The sequence below is a fragment of the Tiliqua scincoides genome, chromosome 2, assembly GCF_035046505.1.
Source record: "Tiliqua scincoides isolate rTilSci1 chromosome 2, rTilSci1.hap2, whole genome shotgun sequence".
In the NCBI taxonomy this organism is placed as follows: Eukaryota; Metazoa; Chordata; class Lepidosauria; order Squamata; family Scincidae; genus Tiliqua; species Tiliqua scincoides.
The window spans coordinates 207,881,733-207,908,940 of NC_089822.1; the positions used below are offsets into that span (position 1 = coordinate 207,881,733).

The 27,208-nt window shown below is 43.4% G+C and overlaps 1 protein-coding gene across 1 annotated transcript in view; it reads right to left on the reverse strand.

Moving 5' to 3' along the window:
- The window catches only part of DNAH1 (dynein axonemal heavy chain 1), a 148,729-nt gene that overhangs the window by 86,497 nt on the left and 35,024 nt on the right, over window positions 1-27,208 (reverse strand). Inside the window, exons 16-27 of the mRNA XM_066617083.1 lie at window positions 22,985-23,126; window positions 20,672-20,827; window positions 20,328-20,526; window positions 18,815-19,068; window positions 17,571-17,783; window positions 13,581-13,745; window positions 11,324-11,445; window positions 9,823-9,928; window positions 8,570-8,749; window positions 4,709-4,849; window positions 2,596-2,759; window positions 1,274-1,387 (exon numbers count right to left, since the gene is read on the reverse strand). Coding sequence (XP_066473180.1) covers window positions 1,274-1,387; window positions 2,596-2,759; window positions 4,709-4,849; window positions 8,570-8,749; window positions 9,823-9,928; window positions 11,324-11,445; window positions 13,581-13,745; window positions 17,571-17,783; window positions 18,815-19,068; window positions 20,328-20,526; window positions 20,672-20,827; window positions 22,985-23,126 — 1,956 coding nt within the window. The remainder of the gene's footprint in view (window positions 1-1,273; window positions 1,388-2,595; window positions 2,760-4,708; window positions 4,850-8,569; window positions 8,750-9,822; window positions 9,929-11,323; window positions 11,446-13,580; window positions 13,746-17,570; window positions 17,784-18,814; window positions 19,069-20,327; window positions 20,527-20,671; window positions 20,828-22,984; window positions 23,127-27,208) is intronic.

Here is a 27,208-nt window from a genome sequence, read left to right on the forward strand (position 1 = left end):
TGGTTTGTAATGACTCAAACCATCATATGCCAAAGTTGAGAGCAACATGGTTTACTCTAAGGCTATTGTGCCTACCGAAAAAGGCCCATGTTTAGTAACATATCTGTAACATACCATTTCATGTGTTTGGATCAGTACAAACATATGAATAGGATACACTGCAAGAAACAGTCTTGGCAGCCTGCATGAGCTAAATATCCTTCCTAACCCTTAATGTGGTGATAAGAAGCATGATCTATTTGATATCCCCTGAGAACAATTGTCTTAGCACTACAGGAACCCATCTGATATCTCCTCATCAGCTCTGCTAAAGTACCAATGATGATAATAGTGCTTCATCAAGCAGTGTTGCCACACTAGGGGGTGCAGTCTGGCACCAGGTGACATCCTCAGGGAGGGTGACACCACCACTGGCCAAAATTGTGGAAGCCTTGGTATTTTTGAATAATGCCATCATGTCATATATCATTCAATGGATAATTTAATGAAACAAACAGTGAAACAAACCACATCAAAATATCTGCATTCTAACAAAAGATACAGCAAAATAACCAGAAAAGGAAAACACAATTGACTCATGTAACAAAAAGTGGATTTTTTAAACTCAAAATTGACCAATAAGACTGATTGTTCCAAGAGTCAATGACATGTTTTGACACAGCAGGGAAGCAATAAGGTGTTAGCATGAGTCAGTTCTCATTTTCATATATCAGAGCTAATTCTAGAACTCTTATTCAGTTGCACAAGTGTCATCAAATTGGCCACTGAATTTCTGTTGGTTACTGATTTGTTGGGTGACCTGTACTACTACATATTAAAATAATTAAATAAATAAAATAATGGAGGTTACATCAACCCTAATGATACCACTGCATTTAGCTTGTGCATATGATATTGCAATTCATTCTGTATGGTCTGGTATGGGAGGAGGTCCATTAAGGGAGTGACGCAATAAACTCTCGCACCAGGTGATGCAAACACCTCTGTCATCAAGTATAAGGATTTTCTTAAAGCGTACAGCCTAAGATATTAGTCTTGGAGAACTGCTTTATCTACACAGCTTAATGATGAAAATCCATCATTCCATATGAATCACAGAGGACCACCTGCTTAAACTGCTTCTATTACAATTATTGAGGCTTGAACAGCATGGTTCAGTTTCTTACATACGAGCAAACAAGCAAAACAGACAGACTTCAACTTCTGACGGGTTCATTTTTTCAGGACTATGAAAATATCTGATTGTTTTGTATCGTGTAGTAAATGATTATACCTGTCAGTCAGAGGTGTAATCACCAGACGACCACTGTTGCCCAAGTACTCATAACCATAGATAAATTCAGCATTCACTGCCCGGATATACAAATCATTTCTTGTCCAGTAGTATCTAATGATACAAAACATATATAAGAGAAAAGCTGCAAGTGATCATGGAGGTATGTGTCATTTTTAATGTCAAAATTCACATAATTTATGTAACCATATCATTTTTGACAGTATTTTGCTCATATTAAACAATTAACAACTCAATTCTATCCTTTTCACTGGCATAGCATTCAGCTGCACCAAAACAGGCTGTGCTACAAAGCTTTGGGGGGGGGGGAATTGGGAGGGGAGAGGGAAAATATTTTATTTTACCCATCTGTAAGTCCCCTTGACTGCCAGTGGGAACTGTGTCAGTTCTTTAGCTGGCACACGTCTGAGGAGACAAAGGGGTGTGTCGGCTTGCTCCAGAGTGGATAGCATCCAGCACAAGTCACCCACAATGGGTGCCACCCCCTCCCACTTCTGACATGCCCCTGGCCCTACCCCCATTCCACCCCTATCTTCCCATTCCCTGCCCCACCCACTACATCAACTTTAGGCTCAGACCTATCCAGCTTTTCAACAGTGATGCAGCCATGCCAATGGGGCATGTACTGCAGCCTGAATTAGGGGCAGCCACAGTGGCCTCCTTAAGGCAAGAGAATGTCTGTTTTCTTAACTCGAGACTGCATTGTAGCTGAATCAGTGCTGGAAAGTTGGACAGGATTGGGCCCTTAGTGGCATCAGCAAGGCTCCTCTTTGCCACCACTGCATTCAGAGTCCTCCCCGCAACTTGTGGAAGTGGCCTTGGAAGCATGTGGCTCAGCACACTTCTGGAAGGTCTTTCGCAATGCAGTAAAGCGTTAACTGCTGCTGGAACACTTGTTCTGAAGATAGAACTTGATAGGATTGGGTCATTAGTCTATGGTGAAAGTTGCCTGTTTGCATTTTATTGACGAAGTGGACATTTTGCAATCAAATATACATACATGCCCTTTACATGCAAAAAAAAGTTTTGGCTGCAATCCTAACCACATTTTCCTGGGAGTACATCCCATTGAACTCAATAGTACTTACTTCTGAGTAGAACTGCATAGGATTGTGCCCTTTGTGGCATGAAGTGGATTTCATGGACATCTGCTACAGCCATGAAAAATTAAAGTCAATGACACTGCAGCAATTGTGCTCTACATACCTCATGCGTTAAAAGAGCTATATATCCTCAAGGGTCTATCTAAGTAAACAACACTATCAAATTATAACCATAATAGCTAATGGGACATCCCTCACCTGAGCTGAGATATCCATTCAAAATCATTCTCACTCATGACATTCTCTTCAATGAGTTTAGCTGTCACATCCTTCGCATGGACTTCGATCACAATGAGAGCAGATAACACGCCCCGCTGCATCCGAGACAGTTTCCCTCGCACAAGTCCTACTAGATCTCTCAGCTGCACAAAGGAAGGAAAACGAGACATACCAACTTCTGGAGAAAAACAAATTCACATCTATGGATATTCTTTACTCAGAAATGTAGTGAATTGTATAAGAAAATTGGTGTTCTTTTAACGGTAAAAAAAAGCAGCAATACACCTTGCTCTAAATTAGCTTCCAGAATAAGTCACAAGAAGCATCTTTTGACTTTGCAATTGCCATATCTCATACAAGGCATCAACATTTCACTTGCAGTATCCTATGGTATCATTTACAAGGATAATTTGTTGGAGGCATCACACACAAGGTACCACACAATTATTCTGTGCTGGCAGCATACTTGAATAATCACACTTACATCACTGGGATGAAAAATCACTGCTTTCCCCCTAGTTTTCACTGACTTTTCACCTGCTTTGAAACTTTTTATCACGTTCAAGACTTCAGTGATGTCTCAGCATCCTGAAGGGGCTGCTGAGTCATTCAAAGACAGCAGCTGTGTTTGCCTTATTGTGTTGTTAACTGTAGAGCATCTTCTTTTTCTCTGATGGTGAATAAAGGTTGTGCCTTGAGTCAGCTCACTTAGACTGTGAAGTCCACCTGACTTCCAGGAGCAGAAAATTCAGAGACTTGGGAAAACCCCCAGTATCGAATCCCACAGGTAATGGCAGGATGCCATTGTGCACTTCCAGGCTGGTGGTGTACCCAGCACACAGAAGTTGGTGGGGGAAAGGATCGGGCCATCAGTCACTTCATGATTATATTACTATGACATGCTCATGGGGGGCTAACCTTGAAGACCCTTTGGAAACGAGCTAGTACAAAACGCAGCTGCCTGAGCATAGACGTGAGGTAAATATGATTATATTTTGTTTCAGTTTCAACTGCATTGGTTACCAGTTTGCTTCCAGGTGTGATTCAATAAGCCAGTTATTACCTTTAAAGGCATGTGAATCTGCCTGTCCATTAAGACGAAGGGGAGAGGCTCTCTTGTGTGTCCCGCCACCCTCTGAAATTCGATTAGTAATGACATGCCTGAGGTCCTAGTGGTGGCCTCTAAGAATGGAATTTGCTACTCTAGTTTGTCAGTAGTCACTGAAAACCTGACTCTTTACACATTTTCCTAAGTTTGCTTGATTTGCTTATTCTTCATTTGGATTTTAGCATCTGCTGTTGTTTTGCTGTACTTTTGTACCAATAATGCCTTTAAATGATATTGTAAGCCACCTTGAATTCTCCAAGGGGAGAAAGACAAGTTAAAAATGTGTAACAAAACAACAATTTACTACTACTACTACAATTGTTGTTATATTTAGGCTCTGCTTCTCTATTCTGGATGTGAGCTAATCCAGTTTGTAAGTTTCCTCTGCCTGAAACTCAAGACTACTGTTGCTTTGGTGGGTGGGGGCTGGGGATAAGAATAGGCCCTCAGTTTGGCTGTACTTGTCGTAAGAGGCTAAGAGGCAACTAAACAGCCACCGGGTAGATGGGACTCGTCCGCCTGGGAAGGCAGCTCATCTGAGAGAAGGAAAACTCTGATCCCAAACCTCCACTGCCTTGTGGCTACATCCAGTTATGGAAAAGGCTTCAGGAGTCAACCTCGAGGCAAAATCCGGAGCCGGAGTCCCTGAGGCAGTTCATGGCTGAACACAGTCACATTCTGGCAACTCCTGCGACGCCGCTGGAACCAACCGTATTGGCCCCTGCCTTTCCATTGGACCATTTCAGCGACGTGGAGAAGGGGGATTTGCTGCATGGGTAACAGCCTATCCTCCATACCTACTTTACCCAGGCTTCACGCACTGGAGAGGACACTCTGTTCCAGAACCACCATTCAGAGCATGACACCATAGTCTTCCGAGACTGAAGGATGCCAACAAAAAAAATGTTGCTTTGGTGGGTGATATGAAAAGCAGGTTTCCAATACAGAAACATATGAACCTATATAGTTGAATAACATTTTTACCTGAGCACTTAGTTGTGGAAAAAGCCTGGTGGATAAATCTCCTGCTTCCAGGGCTTCTGATACTTCTTTGGTCCAATACGTTTGACAACCAGCAATGACCACCTGGCCTGGCCAGTCCAAGACCCATGAAGTCCGTGGCCTCTTTATGAAAAACACATTACCTTAATAATAAATATAACTCTTATAATTCTTTCCTTTTCATCATTGTTCCATGACCAGGTACTAATCAATTCTACATTACATACACTCTGTTTTTACTGTAGTTGAATATCTATCAAGAATGGAAGTGATATGAGAAAGGCTGAAGATTGATTGATTGATTGATTGATTGATTGATTGATTGATTGATGGTCCAATCCTATGCCAGGGCAGTGTAGATGTCAGGGTAGATCCACTTCCTTATCTTTAAGGACCTGGATGTCAGACAAGCATCCCTACCTATTTAAGGGGTACCATCGCTTTCTTTCAACATAAGGGACATGAGTGAGCAAACATTCTCCATCTTTTGTCTGCCCTAACCCTGACACGTGACTGGCAAAAAACCAGGCTAACTGCAATGTCCCAAGGGGAGCCCCATCATACGTCAGGATAACATCAGTGACCTGTGTGCTACCCTGGCAACAACTGTCACAAATGTACCATTAGGCACATTGCAGCAGCCAAGAGGAGAAAGGCTTTGGTGGGGAGGACAGTGCCGTCGATGCTGGGCTTCCATGCCGTTCAGCAGCCCAACAGGAGCCTATGGCGGTAAGTATCCCCATGAGTGCCAACAAGGCATTCTGGGCAGGAGAAAGGCAGGGAGGGGGCAGAACCAGGTGGGAGGAGGGCAGCCTGGGGCTGGTTCAGGCCTGGAAAGGTGGAGGGGTTGGTTCCAGATTTTTTGTTGTTGCTCAGTCGTTAAGTTGTGTCTAACTCTTCGTGACCCTATAGACTAGGGGTGTCCAAACCTTTCGGCAGGAGGGCCACATCATCTCCCTGAAACTGTGTCGGGGGCCGGGAAAAAAAAGAATTTACATTTCAAATTTGAATAAATTTACATAAATGAATATATTAGAGATGGAAGTTATATGAATGAATGAAGGTCTTGCAATAGCTCAAGGCCTATAAAAGGCCTTGCACAAAGCAAAGTCGGCCTTTCCTTTGCTGCTGCTGCTGCATGACATACATGAAACAGCAAGCAGTGGAGAGAGCCCTTGTCCCACAGTTCACGCGAGAGGTCGAACAGTTGGCTGTCACGCTGAAAGCAGTTGTGTCAGTCTAGCGCGTGTTCCAGCAAGTCTCAGGAGGGCAGAGGCTCATTGGAGACTGGGGGCTCCCCACGGGCCAGACTGGGACTGCTCGAGGGTCGCAAGTAGCCCCAGGGCCGGGGTTTGAGCACTCCTGCTATAGACCATAGCAAGCCAGGCCTCCCTGTCTACCACTAACTTCCAGAGTCTGTCCAAATTCATGTTCATTGCCTTGGTGACAGTATCTAACCATCTCAGCCTCTGCCATCCCCTCCTAGGCTGCAAACAAATCCTATCCATCCTTTCAATGCCTGAAAGCCCTACAAGGGCTACTCAGTTCTGTGCCAGTGACTGAGCTGGTGCAGATCCAAGTAGCCCCACAAGGGTTGCCGGGGCTCTACATGAGGTAAGGAAACCAATGTTCCCTTACTCCAAGGAGATCTCTGCCTGGCTTACTGGCCCTACAGGATACAGCAGTGGACATTTTGTTGCCACTATTCCGCAGCACCAGCAGCCACCATAGGATTGGACTTCCTGTGTGTGTCTGTGTGTGAGAGAGAGAGAGAGAGAGAGAAAGGAAATACATGATAGAAATCAAAACATAGGTTTCCCTCCAAAATAGTTTAAGTTTTTAAAAATGGAAAGGGTAGATTTGTTGGAATTTCCCTCCCAAATTGCTATCAGAAAAGGGGGAGAAAGTTAGGCAGTCGTAGGTTGTATGCAAAAGCAACCCCTTCCTTATTCAAATCTTCTGAGGTTGAAGAAGTCTTGTCTTGGAGTCATATGGGAGAGACACACTGGGAGCACAATCCTAATCTGCGCTGGAACAGTGCAGGCTGAGTGGTCTGTGCTGTATTCAGTGTGGGTATGGTGCAGGCTGAGGATAACTAAGCCCCAAGAAATGCCCCAGGCAACCCAAAGGGGCTACTTGGATCTGTGACCATGATTTCGCAGACACAAATCCGAGCAGCCTAAGTAACGCCACTTGGGCCAGGGATGGGGATTGGGATTTGGCCAACTCCCTCCCGGGTTCAATTTGCGCCCCTGGGTCACCCTCCCCCTGCCCAGAAACGCCCCCTCCCTGCTTCCCTCTGCCCTCTCTCACCCCCTGTGCCACTCTGTTTGGGCTGGTACAAGCTTACCACCTCTGGTTTTGTGAGGCCAGCGCATGTCCGTGCACTGGCCTGTCCTACTCTTGAGTCGTTGCAAAACTGCTTTATAGCACATTGGCGACAGCTGGGAGCCGGCACAAGAGACTTGTTCTGGCTTGGGGGTAGGGGGTTTGGATTGTGCTGCCCTCACTTAAGCTACACCGAGTTACTATGCTGAAACAACTGAAAATTTATCCTGAGAATAGCCTTAGCTAATAAACTTTGTTCTGTTGGAAAAGTGACAATGTCTCATTAACTCTCTGGCCTTTGGTCTTACAGAATGCCAAGTTGCTAAAATGCCAATTGGACACTGGGTTTTCAAAGCCCTATGGGGACTTTGGCATTGTGGACTAGTGGCAGTGAAGACATGACCAAGAGCATCAGTAGAGTCTCAGTAGAAGCAGCTCTATAGAAAAGGTGGTGCTCAGAGATCCCAATTATCACATGGGCCAGATAAAAAGCTTCCACAGGCCATATTCAGCCCACAAGTCTTATGTTTCACACTCCGGGTTTAGCATGACATCCAAACCCAGTCTCTATGTAACCCTTGCTAATTGGGTAAGAGGCACTTTTACAAGTGGGTGCTCCTCTTTTATTTAGCAGGGGGAGAGTAACTGGCCCTCCTCACCCCAGCAGTGTCTTTTCTAGTGGTTGTTTGCTGGTGTTTTGTATCTTTTAGATTGTGAGCCCTTTTGGGATAGGGAGCCATTAGTTATTTGATTTTCCTCTGTAAACTACTTTGTGAACTTTTGTTGAAAAGCGGTATATAAATAACAATAATAACAACAACAATAATAATATTTAGAGATGCAGTTATATACTTTTGTATTGGAAGTCTCTCCACTGACATGGGTTATCTCCCGCAGCCAGGGCTACTTCTCATTTCATGGAAAGCAGGGCAGCTTTATTGAGATCACAACAATTGCCAAGAAAATTCATTTTAAAAAAATCTTTAAAAAATGTTTTTATTTTGTTCTAAAATAGCAGCATGGGACAGGACAGAAATACAGATACTAATATGATCGTTAAGAAGTTTTATATGCTTCTTATCTATAAAAAGTTCACAAAGTGGTTTTCATAGCTAAATAAATAAATAAATAATTCCCTGTACCACAGGACCCTCTGCTGGGGTGAATGGGGACAGTTGCTCTCCTTCTGTTAAATATAAGATGAACATTACATTGAATGGTGTCTCTTTGCCCAGATATCAGGGATAATACACAGTATTGTGCCAAGTATGCAGGTACTTATTTGTTTATATCCCACCTTTCCATCCAAATAAACAGAACACTCAAGGCAGCAACATGCAATATTAAGATCCAAACATACAGCTAGAAAGCCACAAGGCTATTAAAAATGCCCTTCAACCATTTGTCAGCAGAGATGGCACCAATTAGTCCTTGAGATGAAACATTCTACAATCCATATGAATAATGTGTGCATTTCCAAGGTGAAGTCTAAATGGTTGGAGGCAAGACACTTACCTTTGGATAAGCCTTGATTGCTCTTTCAATGTTGTCCCGCACACTGGCCTTCATGATCCTCTCAACCTGCAGTAGCCAGTCCTCCACATTGCCCGTGGGATAAAGGGAACAAAATAACTCCACTTCTTCCCCTTCTGCAGAGTACATATGCGTAATTTTGAGGTCTTCCTGAAAGAGCAGCTAAGGAAAGGAAGTGCAGCATGAGCAATCAAGTGAAAAGTTATCCTCAGGTTTCTGTCTCGGGCAAGACAGTAGATTCTCTGCCGTAAACTATGATATGCATATTTCAGCATCTAAGCACTTTGCCGTGCAAAGTACTATTGTGAACTAACAGTCAAAAAGTTTAATCTCCTTGTGTATACCGCTTTACTTCTATAAGAGGTAAAACAGCAAGTATTTAATATTAACCTGCTAGCAACTTCCAACCTGGCAGAAGAGGGGATATGTGCACCAGAAGCAATTGTAAATCACAATTCAGCACAGTTTGGTGGGTTCAAGTCTACTGACATCAATGGATGTAAGCTAGTCTAACTGTATGGCTAGATGACAGCTAAATAAATCTTTCAGTTAGTTCATGATCTTACCTGAAGTGACCAGTTAGCTTGCAAGCTGTGGTGATGGTGTGCCCACCATCGCAAACAAGCAATAGCCATCGCAAACATGGTGACGCTGGGCCTCTGCGCTGGACCAGCAGGAGCATGTGCCAGTAAGTTCCCCTCAAGTTCTGGGGTGGAGGGGGCAGGGATGGCAACAGAGGCTGCTACCAGATACTGTCCCCCATCCCAGGCCTTAGAATCCCACACAGGTCCAACAGCTAAATAGCTGGTACAGCTCGGAGTAGACTCATCGGGGCTGCTGGTAAGTTCTCTTACTTCTCTTACCCCAAGGAGATTTCCAGCTGCTTCCCCGGCCCCACAGGACACAGCAGCAGCCATTTTGGTGTGGTGCACTGTGGTGGGGTGGCCGGGGTCCTAAATCCAATCCAACTGGATTGGGCCCTAAATCCAATCAATCAATTGCAGCGAGGAAAGGGGCCCATGCTACAAGATTGTACCAGGCCTAAAGACACCTGAGTTGTGTGCAGAGGCATTAAGGTTTCCAGTCCATTTTCATTCCCACATCTAGATATGCATCAGTTGCTATCAGAATCATGCAAGATCCTGCCTTGTAAGTATATCTCTGACTCTCCATAACACAAGCATGTCAAAAGCCCGATCGGCCTGCTGCTCCAAGAAGAAATGGCTACTATTCACCCGTGCAATATTCTCAAAACACTTGCGGAGATGAGGCTGCACAGCTGTAGGGTCCTTGGTCTGAGACAGTATTTCTAAGAGTTCATCATCAGAAAGGAAATAAAATCTGGAAAGAAAGAAGGCTCAAGTTTTATCTCTCTGGTTTTGAGCACTGGGGTGAAAAAGAATACAGTACTAGAGGACGACATATGAAAAAATAATCGTTAAGTTTTGACCATAATCCTAAAAGTACTTTCTCCAGACTAGTGTCCCTTTATTGCTATTGCCTACTATTTGCGGCTTGTGCTAATTTTTCACCTTAAAAACCCATGAGCACACAGAAGCCCAAAACAGCTTCACATAGAATCCTGTGGGATACTAGCCCCTTCTTTGCCTTGAGTTTCCTGGACATTTTTTGAAACAGGCACAGAACTGTCTAACGTGGAGTGGCCACTCTTTCACCTTTAGGGCTCTTGGACCTTTTAACAACTGTGTAGAGGAGAGAATTTCAGCAAGCACAGCTTGTCATCTGTGAGATGACAAGCTGTGTCCTGCTGAAATGCCCTCAAATATGCAATTGTTAAAGTACCAGGAGCCCTAAAGTTGAAAGGTTGGCCACCCCTGGTCTAAAGTACAGAATTACTGTGCTGAAGCAGGACCTCCATCCCCTCTTCCTATCTGCACAAAACAAAAACCAATAAGCAAAATTGAGGGAGGGATTTTGTGGCCTCAGAGCCACAAGGAGCTTGAGTGAACAGTAGCCTGTTCACTCAAGGGTGGCAGGACAAAAACTGAGAAAGAATCCCTCCTTCTTGTAGCTCTGGAAGCTGGGATTCCAGAGGCTTCTAGGAGTAGAAGGGAGGAGTCACTTATCACAAGATATTCTCCCTCTTCTCCTCTGCATAAAAAACCCTACCCTTACTCCAGAATTGAATCCCTTTATTAAATAGCTTTAGAACAGTTTTTTAAAAAATTTAGCTCAATTAAGTCTTCCAGATGATTTGTTTGAAGGCAAGAGAAATTGAATTATAGTACATTTAGTTAAGAACTATCCTGTCCTCTGCAGTAAAAGGACCTCCATGCACTATTTTCCTAAACATGCATAGCCCTTTACATTGTAAATTAAATACTATGCACATGAGAATGACAGCATTTTAACAACTTCCCTATATGCAGCCTAGTAAGGTGATCGGCAACAAAGAACCAAGCCTAAACGTTACTGCACTTCTCCCAAACTTTCTTCCACCTTCTCTGCTGTTGTTCAAAACTGCAGCTATCCAGTGATGCCCTCAAATGATCCCCCTCCCCGTTGCTAAATTGTGAGCTGCCATGTTGAACATCACATCTGCACAATTGGTCTCCTTTTGAATTTCAAGGCTGAACGGAACAGCTTCAAACTGTAACTGTTCTCAAATGAGAGTGAGAAGGAACCCCCTGAGTGGGTATACGCAGAGGTACACTTCAGCTCCATCCCTTCTGCATTAGAAGTGTCTTGAAATATAACCTTAAATCATAGAGTTACCTTGGGAACGCTCCTCTTTTGGTCTCCAGGTATTCACTTAGACCTTTCTGCACCAGATCCAACAGTTTATTACATTCCCGAAGCTTTTCTAGCAACCTGGGATCAGGGCATACTTCAATCACCTGAAATGGCAGAAACAACAACAGTTAGCCCTGCCGGCACCTAAATAAATTTGTCACTGGAACATATATGAAGCAAAGAATGAATCGTAACATTCAAAATTGTACTGCCGCTTTCAATCTGGAGCCTTTTTAGCAGGATGAGACAGAATTGTCAGGGATTGAAATTCAGAGACTGGTGAATGGAGAAATGAGGAGGATCTATGGGCACAATCCTAACCAGGTCGACTCAGAAGTAAGTCCTTTGTTCAATGGAACTTACTCTCAAGAAAGTGGGGTTCGGATTGCAGCCAAAGTGTTTTATAGTGTTAAAGGACAGAAAGTATCCTCAGAGTGTAATCTGAGAAAAAATATTCTATCCAATTTTTCACCTAGGCCAGGGTCAGACTCTCTGCCATGCTTAAAACATATCCAAGTTGTACCCTCTCTCGTGGATGTACAAGTTACTGAGGCTAAGTGGAGATACTGCCAAAGCTGACTCATCAAAGGTAGTAGCAGGTTACACATACATAGGGCTTGTTTATTAGTGTGAAGGGTTTCCATTCATCACACCTCCAAATCATGGTTTGCAAAATGTCCTCAAGTCATGGTTCTTCTTATGTTCTTTGTCTGCAGGTTAGTGCTAACCATTGTTTGTTTGTTTACAGCAGGGGTGCTCAATAGGTGGATCGCAATCTACCGGTAGATCGCGAGGCAAAATGAGTAGATCGCGGAGCCCTGTCTCTCCAAACTGTTAATATGTCAGTTTCGTCTAGTGACTAGACGAAACTGACATATTTAGCTAAATTGACACTGAAACTGACACTTTAGCTGCTCTTCAGGCATGCAGCAACAAAACTGACGAAACTGACTAGACTCCAGCAGGGGCTCCAAACATTAAAGGGGGTGTCTGTCAGACGCTTCCTTCCCCCCTGGTAGATCTCCTGGTCTTGCTGGGTTTCAAAGTAGCTCTCGAGCCAAAAAAGTGTGAGCACCCCTGGTTTACAGCATTTATACCCCACCTTTCCAAAAGCTCATGGTGGTTTATAATGCCAATGGCGGACCTCCCCAGCCCTGTGCCTGGGGCAAAGGTCCGTGATGGCGCTGCCCGCAGGCTGTTGCCGCCCCCCTGCATGAAAATCTGCCCCCCTACTCACCTGAGGCTCACGGAGCCCAGTGCAACCCAGGAATGTGTCAGGGAAGCCTCTCTGAGGTTTCCCAACACTATAAACTATGCTTCCGGAAAACTGGAAGCACAGTTTCCGACTCCGTCTGGAGCCTCAGAGAGGCTTCCACGAGGTCCTAGAGGCTTGTACCCAGGGCTTTTGTCCCATCTAAGTCTATGGGAGGTCTGCAACTGTACAATGCTTAATAAAATCTACTAAAAATTCAAAATTGCATAAAAATAAGTTTAAAATTAATTAAAAGCATACAAATTTAAAATACCTAGTCAGAGCAGCAAGTAAAAGATGACTTGATAAAAAGCAATAACATTTGAATTCAATTCAATTAAAATCCCTAAATGGTAAAAAAAAAAAAAAGCATTAAATAGCAGCACACAACAAGCTAAAAGAACCGAAGAAGCCCCCCCCCAAAAAAAGGGGGGGCTGGCAGATAAGTAATAAAAGAAATGGACCAGAAGGAAGCAGCCAGGGGCATTCCACCCCTACCCAACCTCAAAACCCAGTGTGAACCATTGTAGCTAGATGTGATACCAGATCAAAAAGATCCATCTGAAACGTTGTGGTTCTTGAAAGATAGAACCTTTCTTTGATTGTAAAAATCCCTATGGGGATTTAGAACAGCCTGCCCATGTAAACCGCCTTGAATAAAGTCTGAGGAGAAATCTGACGACCAAGAAAGGCGGTATATAAATACATGTATTATTATTATTATTATTATTATTATTATTATTAGATCTGACAGATATAGCTGTAGCTGGTGCACAAGCTGAAGCTGGATAAAGGCCCCTTTGGCCACAGTTGCCACTTGAGTATTTAATTAATATTTTATCAATTTTATCCATATTTTAACCCACCTTTCTCCGCCTAAGAGGAGAAGGGCATCCAGGAGGAGCTGTGGGTGCAGAAGGACCTCCAGGAAGCACACCTCTTCCTTCAAATTGATTGCAACTCCATTAAGAACAGACATAGCCTCACCTCTCTGTTCTCATTGGCATTCTTCATGATCTTTCTCCAGATCCTCTCCATGGTTTGGTAGCGTTTGCTTTCCACTGGCAGTTGCCTAGTTATATCTTCAGAGCTGAAAATGGGCTCCAGATACAGCCAGGAACGCTGACAGGTCAGCCACTCCTCTAAGACATCCTGGCAGGAACACAGATATAGCAGGAATAATACTGACTAGAAGAATTCGCTCAATATATTTATGTTCTGGGTTAAGACTGAACAGAAGTGAAAATTGACAAAATATGCACTTTAATATTACAATGCTCAAACTGTTGGGTCTTGTTTCACAAGCAGCTGTGAAACCATCCAACGTATTAAAGCAATTACCCACTGGATTCATGATCAACATTCTAAGTGTGATGAAAAGGAAGGCTGTAACATTTGGAAAGGCTGTATATATATTTTGGGGTTAGGTACATCCTTCGGATACAATGAAAAAAAGAACCCGGATATTTCAATGTTCAACTAACAACATTGAAATACAATATTTGAATTGAATTCCAAACCTTTATTACAGAAAAAAGGACAGCAAAAACATAAGGAGATGAACAAACAAACTGAAAAAACATTTCACTGCATTACTGAATATGCCAAGTCACAGTGCTTCTGAATGATTATAGAAACATGCCCAAAGTTCAGTGAGGTTGGTACCTTCAGCAGCTGGCAACACTTTTTATTTATATTGAACCCTCAATTGAATGGACCTTGATTTAACAGACTTTGGAAACAGTGGGCATTTTCTGCTTCATTAGAAGCATATATATGTTTTGCACATGTGCATCTCCACTTCCTTAAATGCATTTAGAGTTAACAAATACCCTTACTAGTCCATTAAATTAAGGGTTCACTGTATGTATACACACATACTCACACCTCTCACCCTTCCTCCAACAAGCTCAGGGCGGTATGCATGCTCCCCCCCCATCATCACATCAATCCTGTGAGGCAGATCAGAAGTAATGAGTAGATCTAAATCATCCAGGAAATCTCCAGTTTGTAGCTATTTTAGTTGCAAGTTTATATACAAGCAGTTATGCCGCTTAAATCCCACTGAAGTCAAGCCTTTGTTAAATACTTCTACAATACTTCTAGTTCTAGTGTGAAGATGTGTACTTTACTAATTAGCAGCACTCAGATTATGTTTGTATAAGAACACACCCATCACTTCAGCCATGCAAGCCAGGTGCTCCATTCTGAGGCTGCTTGGAGTTAGACCTTACTTATGTGATTTCTCTCCCTCAAAAAGGATAGGGAAGAAATTGCACAAGTAGGGTTTCCATAAAGCATCCCACTCAAATATTAAGTTATTGGGGTTGCAATAGAAGAGCAGCTCTATGCGGGGGTGGGGGTGGGTTTGAATGTATAAACTGAGGTTCAGTGTACCATTGTTTCTTCCTGACATATGCAATAAGGCCCCAACTATCCTTGAACGATGTCTTTAGGCCAACAGTTGGTAACTCCAGGTACAGTATAGTAATTCATTTCTAGGGTCTCTAGGAAAACTGTGAATCAATTTACACTTGTTTACCACAGTCCTACTGAGATTAAAGTTTATAACTAATGGATAATTACACTGCTCAGCTTGGGCTAAATGTGGAACAGTTAGGCTCTACAAGTCAAATCTAGCTCACATTAAATTAGTTAATGGGCCAATTGATGTAACTTCATAGAGTTCTTTATGAACAGTGAAACAAAGTAATTACTTGCAGAACAGCCCAGATATTTATTTATTTAAAGAACAGTTTTTGAAGTATCATAGCTCAGGCAGGTACAAAACACCACTTCCTTGGCACCTAAAGATGCTCTGAGCTCTTCCAGCTTCATTGGTACTGGCAGGTATACAATATCTCTCAGAGTCAGGCTGGAGGTTAAGAAATTACTTTTGCTCTCTGCTCTTCAGATTTCGTGGGCAGACAGGTGTGTAATTAAGTGTCTTCTTCAAAGCAGGCAGCGCTCAGACTTGTGTGGATGGTCAAGAAGCTATACAGAAAAATAAATGTGCGTTGAGACTTTCTGAGACTGAAAATGAAGGGCATCTCAGTCCGAAACATCTGTACTGATGTCTTTGCCTGCAATTCCAACATAGTGGACTTGCAACTTAACCCTTTGCCTCTTATACTGTTGCTTCTAAGAGCAGGAAAGAATTGGTCTCTATCCTACCTGTATCAATTACTTTAGTAAATTGAGGTCGATGATATATTTGCTGTCTAAATCTGTCATATTCTATATTGCTCTCTTTCCGTTCTGTACACCCTAATAAGCTACATTACTAAGATAAACTGCATGTAGTACGTAAACTACATGTACTAAGACACAGAAATTATATGAATGGCTGAAACAATGACTCTGTAGGGCGAATTTATTTCCTGGTAAAAATCTCAGTGCACCTAACCATGTGGAAACTCAGGGCCAAACTCTGTAAGTAATATTAAACATGCAATACTCTACTAATGAACATGGAGTTGGGGCATACAGTTTAATCAGCAAACATGGGGAGGGATAATCCAAACTACAGTGAAGGGACGGTTTAAACCAGGGCATCAGACATAAGACCTGGGGGCTGGAGGTTTTATCCAGCCCTGAGGCTCTCAGTTGCTGAGTAGTGCTGAGGTGTTACTGCTGAAATGACAGCCAACACGAAAATTGGGCTCTCCCATAGCTTGAAATATGATCAAGATTTGCATATTTTCTCCTCTGTCATTTGCAGCTATTGAGTTCCTGAGAAAAAAGTGCTTATTTTTGGTTATAACTTGTTTAATGAAATCACTTCCTGTCTAATGACATCACTTCTGGCCCTCAGCAGGCATCCTGAATGCTCTGCATGAAATAAGTTTGACACCCCTGGTTTAAACCATAGACCTAGTGAGAATCCACCCCACATTCCTGTTGATATTAGCCCCAGCAAGAAGCTTCTGTTGGCTCCAAGAGCAATTCTCCTTCCAGGGTAAACAATAGCTGGAAGGCCAATTTCTGTAAAGGCCATTGCCCGCAGAAAGGGGTGAAAACCCTTTCCCTTCCCCCATATTCTTGCTGTAGTCCGATCCTTGCCAATCCTGTCTCCTCCCTCCCAGCAGCTTCTATTTAAAGAAAAAAATATTAAAACTCATGACCAAACTACAGATTTAACATCATGTATTGTTTGGCCTTCAGTGATTTTTGTAAAGGAACAAGAGAGGAGGAAAAGCTGAGTACAACTGTACATGCACACTCACAGCAACAACAACAAACCAGACTCTCATATCACCTGGTTCCTTAGAGCCTTGGGTTCTGTCCTGTTGTTGTGGGAAAAGCAGAACATACTTGGTAGACTCACATTCAAGCACAGAAGAACAGTTAATGTCCATAAATAAAACAGAAGAATTAAAAAAGAAAAATCTAATGTTCTGCTTTGTCACAAATGAACTCCGCAATAACCACACCACCCTAATATCAGCGGATTGCGAAAAGCCAACTTGTTTTCTTTGCAACTAAAAATGCTGTTTTTAGGTTTTGGGTACAGAAGGAACATGTGTAAAAAAACATGTCCTGTTTTAATCATTTTAGAAGCCAAAACAAAATCAGTTGAGGGAAAGACTAGACATAATGTGGCAGAATGCCAAACTCCTATAAAACCAGATGCGTTTAGGTACATCAATGGCACATGTCGCTTGGCCAATTTGTGCCACCACTGTCATCAATACTGGAGGGTTCAGGATGCCAGTTTGGCCACCTGGGCCCTGACGTGGGTGTGGTTCCAGATGCTACTCCTGCAGAGCTGTCCGCTACCACTTTCACTGGTATTGGGGGATATTTCTCTCTGCTAAATTAAATTCCTTTATGGAGAACAAAACACAACTTGGAAATTATTACTATTATTAAGAATGCTTATATACCACTTTTCAACCAGAATAGTTCACAAAGTGGTTCACATAATGAAATAAAACCAATAAACAATAGATAAACCCAGGTACACTAAATTAGTACCTGGGTCATTTTCAGCTTATTTTCCCATGTGTTGATCCTTTCCTCAAATGGCTTCTTGAATGGTGAGAAGGACATGCTTTGAGTCATGACAATGTGATCATCCAAAAGCTGAGAAGCTTCATCAGGGCTCTTCAGAATGAATGTTTCTGTTGCTTTATAGGGAACTACATTGAAGAGGATGGACTCCCATTCCTTCTCCATCTTATCCAAGGCCTAGGAAATGAAAAACAATAAATCTTTAGACTTTATTGAACGTATACTGCAATAACATTTACTCAAGAATGACAATTACTGAAAAGTTAATGGAGGTAATGACATAGTAATTGACTGAGACCACCAAAAGAGAGAACAAAAATTTATAAAATAGAATTACTTTCCACCAGAAGGCGTCATATGGTTAGGCAATCGAATGAATGAAAGGCATATAAATAAGATTGCCAACTGATTTCTTCCAAACACATCCAGTATCCCAATCCCTTCCATTGCTTTTCGAATTGACCAAATCAATAAGGGTCTAAGAGTCTGACCCTATTGGGCTTTAGTGTTGACAATGAGCTCCAGCGCTGGCACTAGGTGTAGTAAACATGCTATAAAGCATGTTTACAGTACCACAGGTGGAGGGAATGCCAGCACCTGTGCCAGGCCAGTGTCATTCAGCACTGGGCCCTGCACTAGAAGGATACTAGCCAGTGGAAAGTGGCACCACCAGCCACCTGTGCGGCTGTTCGGGGTGGGGGAAGGACAGAACAGGGGTGGGTGGGGATATGACCGGCGGAGGCCTCCTCTGCCAGATCATATCCTCCGTGTTGGACTGAAAAGTCAGACACAGAGGTTCTCAAGTCTGTACCAGCAAAATAGCCAATGCAGACTCAAGTAGTCCCATTGCAGGGCCTGCACCCTTACTCGGAGGAAGGGGATGAACAGCCCTTTCCTCCAAGGAGACCTCCGGTGGCCTCTGCAGGGCTGTTGGATAAAGTGGAACCATTTTGGCACTGCACCTGACAGTGCTGGTGACCATAGAATTGGACTGTAACTTCCTAGCACCTGTGCAGAAGGTCAATCTACTTTTTTGAAGTAATTATTCCCAGGTTGCCAGTGCTTTTGTTAGGCAGTTTCAAAAATATTTAGGGCAAACTTCAACATTTCTGGGTAAGGAACAGTCATAACAAAATCACTCATCAAAGAATGTGTTATAGCATTTTTAAAAAAATTGCAAAGAAAATTTGTTGGAATTGTCTTCTCACGTGCTCAATGGAGTACTCCTTTCCTGCAATCTCAGCAACTTTTGCTATGCTCTCAATGTGATCTTGAAGCTTCATCTCCAGACAGCGTGCAAATGTCAGATTGGCTTTGGGCTTCACGTTGATTTTGATCTCCTCAGAAAGCATCTCCCAATGACGGTTCCGCATACCAGGATTCCGCAAGCCCTGAATCAGGGGTATGTAAGGTCTGAACTCCTCAATCTTGCCACGGATTTCCACAGCCACATCTTGACATGCTGTATAGAACATGAAAAATGTACCGTCATTCAGGAGTTCTAAGGATGCCACTTTTCATAATACAGCACAAACCAGCAACATTATGAACTGGGACAACCCACTGCTGGCATGCCAGTTAAGCATGAGGTCTGATGCAGGTGCTGAAGGTGGCAAAGAGTGTTCTCAGTTCACCTCTGCCATTGGTGCTGCCTCTCCCTTTTATCCTTTATCCAGCAACACTGTTGCAGCAGCTCCTCCTCCAATTTCTCTTGCTTCTAGCCTTTTAAAAGTGCAGGGGGCAAAGAAGAAAGTAGAGGAAGGTTGTGGAGAGACAAGATCATGGGAAGAAAAGGTGAAAGATCAAGGCTGAGAGGAGGGAGTAAGATCACAAGGAGGAGGGGGAAATTTGCATGGGAGAAGGAAGGAGGGAGAAGGAAGCATTACACAAGGGCTGAGAGGGAAGATTGCTGGAAAGTATCAGATGGGAATGCAGTTTGCTTCCGGGGGAGGCAACATCTTACCTGGGCCATACTTACAGACCAGGCTTAATAAAAATAGCAAGAGCTAAATACTAAGATCAAGCAAACAACACTGGAAATGCAACATTACACAACATTACACAAAGTGTCAGGCTTTGCCCTTGCTAGGCAGTACTTAAGTTTCATATTTATACATTTGAATCAAAATTAAGTTCATTTTTTCCTCTAAACCCATTCTTACTATTTGAGATTTTTTTTTCTCTTTTAAATTTCAGGCTGTGCACAGAGCAGGAGATATTTACTTTGAATTGCTTACAATGTGGAAACTCTGATATAGCACTGTGTAGCCTCAAGTTGCAATAGAGGAGTAGTAACACCCCAGCACTAACTCTGACAAGATCAGAACATTACAATACAAGAGAATTCTCCACATTTTTGAAGAAAGATTCCATTATACAAGAGTGTATTTTTAATCCTCCTGCACCCTGAATGACTCACAGTCACTCACCCATATTCCCTCATCTCCTCCTCTCTTGAGGCTGATTCACTGTCACATTTCGAACAGAATTCATCACTTAGAACAAATCATAAGTTAAGGAAAAAAAAAATCAAGATCCCCCACTATGGAATGTATTACAATATAAATACAGTATAAAGCCATTGAAAAGATAGTTTTAGAAAGAGTTTGCAATTCTGATATATATCTAAGATTTCCTGAAGAAAGCAAGTGGAAGTATGATCTGTTAACTCTTTTTCATTTTTGCTTGTTCCTTCAAAACAATTCAATGCGCTACAGTTACCTGGAATTTCCTTGAAATGCTTCACACACTTGTGCATTGTCTTAAAGGACTCGTTGACATTCTTCTCTAGCTGTTCTGCATCAATTGCAGACAGAGGGTCATTCATCCAGCTGTCAGCCCAGCGAAGCCAGTCTGATGCTGTAGTCCACAGATCATAGAATGGCTGAAAGTCCTTAACCATCTTGTTCAGCTTGTCATACTGGTCAAGTTGTCAAGAAAGATTGTGACAAATTTAAAAAGAGAGAGAGAAAGATTGTGACAATAGTTGGTGAAGTTTGTGGTCGTCATTAGCTTAACAGGAGTACACAAAATGCAGCGACATTGCAAAGAAGCTGGATACTTACATTAGTCACTGGCATGCCAAAAATTCGCTCCCTGTTGTTGTAGAGTAGTGCCAGTTGCTGGGAGTCCTTCAGCTGCTTTTTGACTCTTCTTGCTTCATTGGCAACCTCGTGGGCCCGGTTAATGTCCATGTGTGCAGAAAACCCAGCCACAGCAAGCTGTAAAACACCACCACCAGATATGGCTTGTAGGCAGGTAGACTTGATAAGACATACACATATATTTGGAAGGATATTTCTGAGATATTTTGACTTGGGGCAGTTTTTATCACCATAGTTTATCGACCCAATCCTGGGAATCTAAGCTTTCACATTGTTATGACTGTGGCTTTCTACCATTCAAAGTAGAAAATATCCCTCTCACTGAATGATGGAACTTGCTAAGGAATGGGAGAATCGAACCTGATTAAGGGGCAGTTAACTGAAGCAATACAGGCGTGCTTGCGCATCCCTGGGTGTTCAATTCCAGAACCCCCCACGGTTACCTGAAACCGTGAATGCCTGCCTCCACCCTCTGGAGACCAGAGAAGTTTTGCTCTACTTGCCTCCAGAGGGTTCTCTAAGCCCAGCAGAGGCCGTAGATATCCGACCATGGCCTCTGCCAGGCTCATATTGACATAGTAGAAATGGAAAAGGTGCAAAAGAGAGCAACTAAGATGATTACTGGGCTGGGGCATCTTCCTTATGAGGAAAGGCTACGGCGTTTGGGCCTCTTCAGCCTAGAAAAGAGGCGCCTGAGGGGGGACATGATTGAGACATACAAAATTATGCATGGGAAGGATAAAGTGGATAGAGAGATGCTCTTTACACTCTCACATAACACCAGAATCAGGGGACATCAACTAAAATTGAGTGTTGGGAGGGTTAGGACAGACAAAAGAAAATATTTCTTTACTCAGCGTGTGGTTGGTCTGTGGAATTCCTTGCCGTAGGATGTGGTGATGGCATCTGGCCTGGATGCCTTTAAAAGGGGATTGGACAAGTTTCTGGAGGAAAAATCCATTATGGATTACAAGCCATGATGTGTATGTGCAACCTACTGATTTTAGAAATGGGCTATGTCAGAATGCCAATGCAAGGGAGGGCACCAGGATGCAGGTCTCTTGTTACCTGGTGTGCTCCCTGGGGCATTTGGTGGGCCACTGTGAGATACAGGAAGCTGGACTAGATGGGCCTGATCCAGTGGGGATGTTCTTATGTTCTTAAAACATGTGACTTCCAGAGCTAGAGCTTAAAATATGTGACTGCTTTTACTATTTAGTATTTTAACTTATTTTAAAGGGTATTTTTTTGTGTCAGCTTTTCTTTTTAGTACTCCAAATTCCTTGGAATGCAGGTTTTCTACAAAAAGGTGACACAAATCTAAATAAATAAATGACATCTCCAATGTATCTGAAGGATTATTATTTCCAAACTATGGTAGAAATTGTATAAATAGTGACTCATCAGGAAACAATTGTCAGACATCATTTGATTATGTTCAGGTAGAGATGATGCACATCAGGGCCAGATCAACGTGTGTCCAGGGCACAGGAATGCATGTGCACAGCTCTTGCCTAAGCATAGCTCTCTATATACAAGACAGGCTGAAGCAAGAGCTAGGTCAGCATTATGGGAAGGAGGACAGAAGAAAACAGCAAATGAATACAGCAAATGAAAACAAGTGACATGGCTCCACTGGTTTGCTACACAAATCAAGTTACTAAATATGTAGTTTATTCCTTCTCGCTAGCTAGATGCCTATTCATATGGCTCAAGCAAATAAAGATCTAATCGCGCAATCCTAGGCATGTCTACTTGGAAGTAAGACCCATTGATTTCAGCAGGACTTACTCCCAGGTAAGTTTGGCTGTACTTGTCGTAAGAGGCGACTGAACAGCCAACGGGTAGATGGGACTTGTTAGCCTGGGAAGGCAGCTCATCTGAGAGAAGGAAAACTCTGATCCCAAACCTCCACTGCCTTGTGGCTACATCCAGTTATGGAAAAGGCTTCAGGAGTCAACCTCGAGGCAAAATCCGGAGCCGGAGTCCCTGAGGCAGTTCATGGCTGAACACAGTCACGTTCTGGCAACTCCTGCGACGCCGCTGGAACCAACCGTATTGGCCTCTGCCTTTCCATTGGACCATTTCAGCGATGTGGAGAGGGGGGATTTGCTGCATGGGTAACAGCCTATCCTCCATACCTACTTTACCCAGGCTTCGCGCACTTGAGAGGACACTCTGTTCCAGAACCACCATTCAGAGCGTGACACCATAGTCTTCCGAGACTGAAGGATGCCAACAACAAGTGTGCATAGGATTATAGCCTATCAGTACCTGAAGGCCATCCAGCCGTTCCAGAAAGTTGGTTTGATCCATGAACTGAATTTTACGGAATCTTTCCTCATCTTCCAGATGTTGCTGCCTAATTAGGTCAATTTGCGTGGTTATCTTCAAAGGCCAGTTGCTTGCAGCCCATCTGGAAACACAACATGTTATACAAATGAAGATACCAGCAGAACAGTGGTGTAGCTAACAAGGGGTGGGGGCGGTTGTGCCGCAGGTTCCACCCTTGGGGGGGTGACACTACAAGTGACCAAAATTGCTAAAATTATAGTTTTTAGGAATAATACCATCATGTTATATACCATTCGATGTGGAATTTCCAGCAGAATGCAGTGGGAAAAAACTGGAGTGAAGTATCTCCATTCTATCAAATGTTATGGCCAAAAAACCAGAAAACAAAAATGCATGGCGCCCTATAGAAAGTGAAACTGAGCCATATTGCTCATGGGTAGGCTGAGAGGAATCCAACGACACCAGAATGGTCCCAATCTAATGAATGCAGCCCCCAAAAAATACCCAAGAAGGAAGTCCCTCCCTCCAAGCTGATGAATGTATTGAGCCCTATGAAAAGCAAACCTAAGCTACATGCTCGAATTTACTCATGAGTAAGGAAACGTGTCTTGGTTCATGGTCATGTTCAGCAAAGAGGAATGCAAGGCCAGCAGAATGGTCCCAATCTGTTGAAAGTGGAGCTCAATAAATGCTCCAGAAGGCAGCCCCCTCCTCCCACTAAAGATGATAACAACAGAGACTAGGCCTGGAAAGATGAATTTTTTTCTATTTTAGGTGTGTCCTGATAGTAATATGGTTTAAACATAAGAACTTAAATTGAAACAGACACTGAGTAGGGCTGAAAACCTCACTGATTTTTTTTTGGGTGGGGGAGCGGCTGTTATTGCAGGCAGGCTATGGAGAAAATTCACTTGGTGGAACAGGGTTGGCTTCCCCTTATTTAATTATCTGTTTTTCTTTAATTTAAGAACATAAGAACATAAGAACAGCCCCACTGGATCAGGCCATAGGCCCATCTAGTCCAGCTTCCTGTATCTCACAGCGGCCCACCAAATGCCCCAGGGAGCACACCAGATAACAAGAGACCTCATCCTGGTGCTCTCCCCTACATCTGGCATTCTGACTTAACCCATTCCTAAAATCAGGAGGTTGCGCATACACATCATGGCTTGTACCCCATAATGGATTTTTCCTCCAGAAACTCGTCCAATCCCCTTTTAAAGGCGTCTAGGCTAGACGCCAGCACCACATCCTGTGGCAAGGAGTTCCACAGACCGACCATGCGCTGAGTAAAGAAATATTTTCTTTTGTCTGTCCTAACCCGCCCAACACTCAATTTTAGTGGATGTCCCCTGGTTCTGGTATTATGTGAGAGTGTAAAGAGCATCTCCCTATCCACTCTGTCCATCCCCTGCATAATTTTGTATGTCTCAATCATGTCCCCCCTCAAGCGTCTCTTTTCTAGGCTGAAGAGGCCCAAACGCCGTAGCCTTTCCTCATAAGGAAGGTGCCCCAGCCCCGTAATCATCTTAGTCGCTCTCTTTTGCACCTTTTCCATTTCCACTATGTCTTTTTTGAGATGCGGCGACCAGAACTGGACACAATACTCCAGGTGTGGCCTTACCATAGATTTGTACAACGGCATTATAATACTAACCGTTTTGTTCTCAATACCCTTCCTAATGATCCCAAGCATAGAATTGGCCTTCTTCACTGCCACCGCACATTGGGTCGACACTTTCATCGACCTGTCCACCACCACCCCAAGATCTCTCTCCTGATCTGTCACAGACAGCTCAGAACCCATCAGCCTATATCTACAGTTTTGATTTTTTGCCCCAATGTGCATGACTTTACACTTACTGACATTGAAGCGCATCTGCCATTTTGCTGCCCATTCTGCCAGTCTGGAGAGATCCTTCTGGAGCTCCTCACAATCACTTCTGGTCTTTACCACTCGGAAAAGTTTGGTGTCGTCTGCAAACTTAGCCACTTCACTGCTCAACCCTGTCTCCAGGTCATTTATGAAGAGGTTGAAAAGCACCGGTCCCAGGACAGATCCTTGGGGCACACCGCTTTTCACCTCTCTCCATTGTGAAAATTGCCCATTGACACCCACTCTCTGCTTCCTGGCCTCCAACCAGTTCTCAATCCACGAGAGGACCTGTCCTCTAATTCCCTGACTGTGGAGTTTTTTCAGTAGCCTTTGGTGAGGGACCGTGTCAAACGCCTTCTGAAAGTCCAGATATATAATGTCCACGGGTTCTCCCGCATCCACATGCCTGTTGACCTTTTCAAAGAATTCTATAAGGTTTGTGAGGCAAGACTTACCCTTACAGAAGCCATGCTGACTCTCCCTCAGCAAGGCCTGTTCGTCTATGTGTTTTGAGATCCTATCTTTGATGAGGCATTCCACCATCTTACCCGGTATGGATGTTAGGCTGACCGGCCTATAGTTTCCCGGGTCCCCCCTCTTTCCCTTTTTAAAAATAGGCGTGACATTTGCTATCCTCCAATCTTCTGGCACTGTGGCCATTTTGAGGGACAAGTTGCATACCTTAGTCAAGAGATCTGCAACTTCATTCTTCAATTCCTTAATAACCCTTGGGTGTATGCCATCAGGGCCCGGTGACTTATTGATCTTTAATTTATCAATGAGGTCTGAAACATCTTCTCTTTTAACCTCTATCTGACTTAACTCCTCGGTTAGGAGGGGCCGTTCGGGCAGCGGTATCTGCCCGAGGTCTTCTGCCGTGAAGACAGATGCAAAGAACTCATTTAATTTCTCTGCCATCTCTAAGTCTCCTTTTATAATTATTTATAATTATTTATTTTAATTAGCTTGATGATGTCACTTCCAGTGGGTCCCGGACAGATTGTCATTCTAAAAAGCGGGTCCTGGTGCTAAAACGTTGAGAACCACTGCTAACTGAAAACAGACCAATGAGACATCCTCGGGGGTGGTGACACCCTAGTGACCAAAATTGTGAAATTTGGGGCTTTTAAGAATAATACTATCATGTTATATACCATCTGATGCAGAATTTCATCCATTGCTTGGGGGAAAATATTCATTGCATTTATTTTCATGTCATGACTTACTATCTCTCAGTCTCATCTACCTCACAGGGTTGTTGTGAGGACAAAATAAGGGGAGGAACCATGCACACCACCCTGAGCTATTCAGACGAAGGGTGGAATAAAAATATTAATTATGTTGTATGGGGGTGACAAATTTATGGGCCCTGGGTATCAAATGACCTAGCTACGCCACTTTGGCAGAACACTGCAAAAGGACTGTTTGCATTGACCATGCTATTGCCTCTCTTCCTGTGGCCTGTTTGTTAAGAAGAGGGAGGTACTATAGCAGAGACTGTGCCACAACAGTAATTTGTGTTGTGTTGTCCAGCAAGTCTCCTAGAGAAAAAGAAGGCCACAACATTTTTTTTTTTTAATGAAATAGATGTGCCCTAAGGGCCAAACTAGGTATTACATAATTGACCCACTCCTATTGGCATGCTACACTGCCAGAACTCTGATTCTGGTGGTGTAGCATATTTTATGGTGGCTGGATACGGTGGCGTGCTGTTCAGCGCAGCCAGGCCACTACTGCAAGTGACGAATGGCCATGAATCAGCAACCTACAAAGAAACCCACGCCAGTAAGTAGACATGAGGGGGGGAGGTGGGGGTGGACAAAAGAGGGTTGGGAAAAGAAGGGTGGGGAAAAGAAGTAAGGGACCAGAAACCAGGAAGGGAAGAGGGTTGTGTTGAGACCCGAAAGTGGGCAGTATCAACAGAAGTGCAACCAATATCCTATCTCCCTTCCCAGGTCCACTTGAACTTGTATCAGCAAAATCATGCATGCAGGTCCAAGTAGACCCATTTGGGCAGCAAAGTCTTACCCTTGGACAAGGGAGCAAATGATTCCTTAGCTGGAGGAGACCTCTAGGACTTCCTCTCCCTGTAGGATGCAGCATGCATTGGGGGGGGGGGAGATAGATTGGGTTGAAAGTGTATCATTAACACTGATACACTTATGCTGCAATCCTATACACACTTTCCTAGGAGAAAGCCTCACTGGACAGAATAAGAAGGCCCAATTCTTCAAGTGTTCCAGCAACACAATGTGCTTTCCAGCAGTCACCAACAAATGACCCGTCTGAGTTCAACTGCTGGCATCTGCATAAGTGGTGAATGGTTA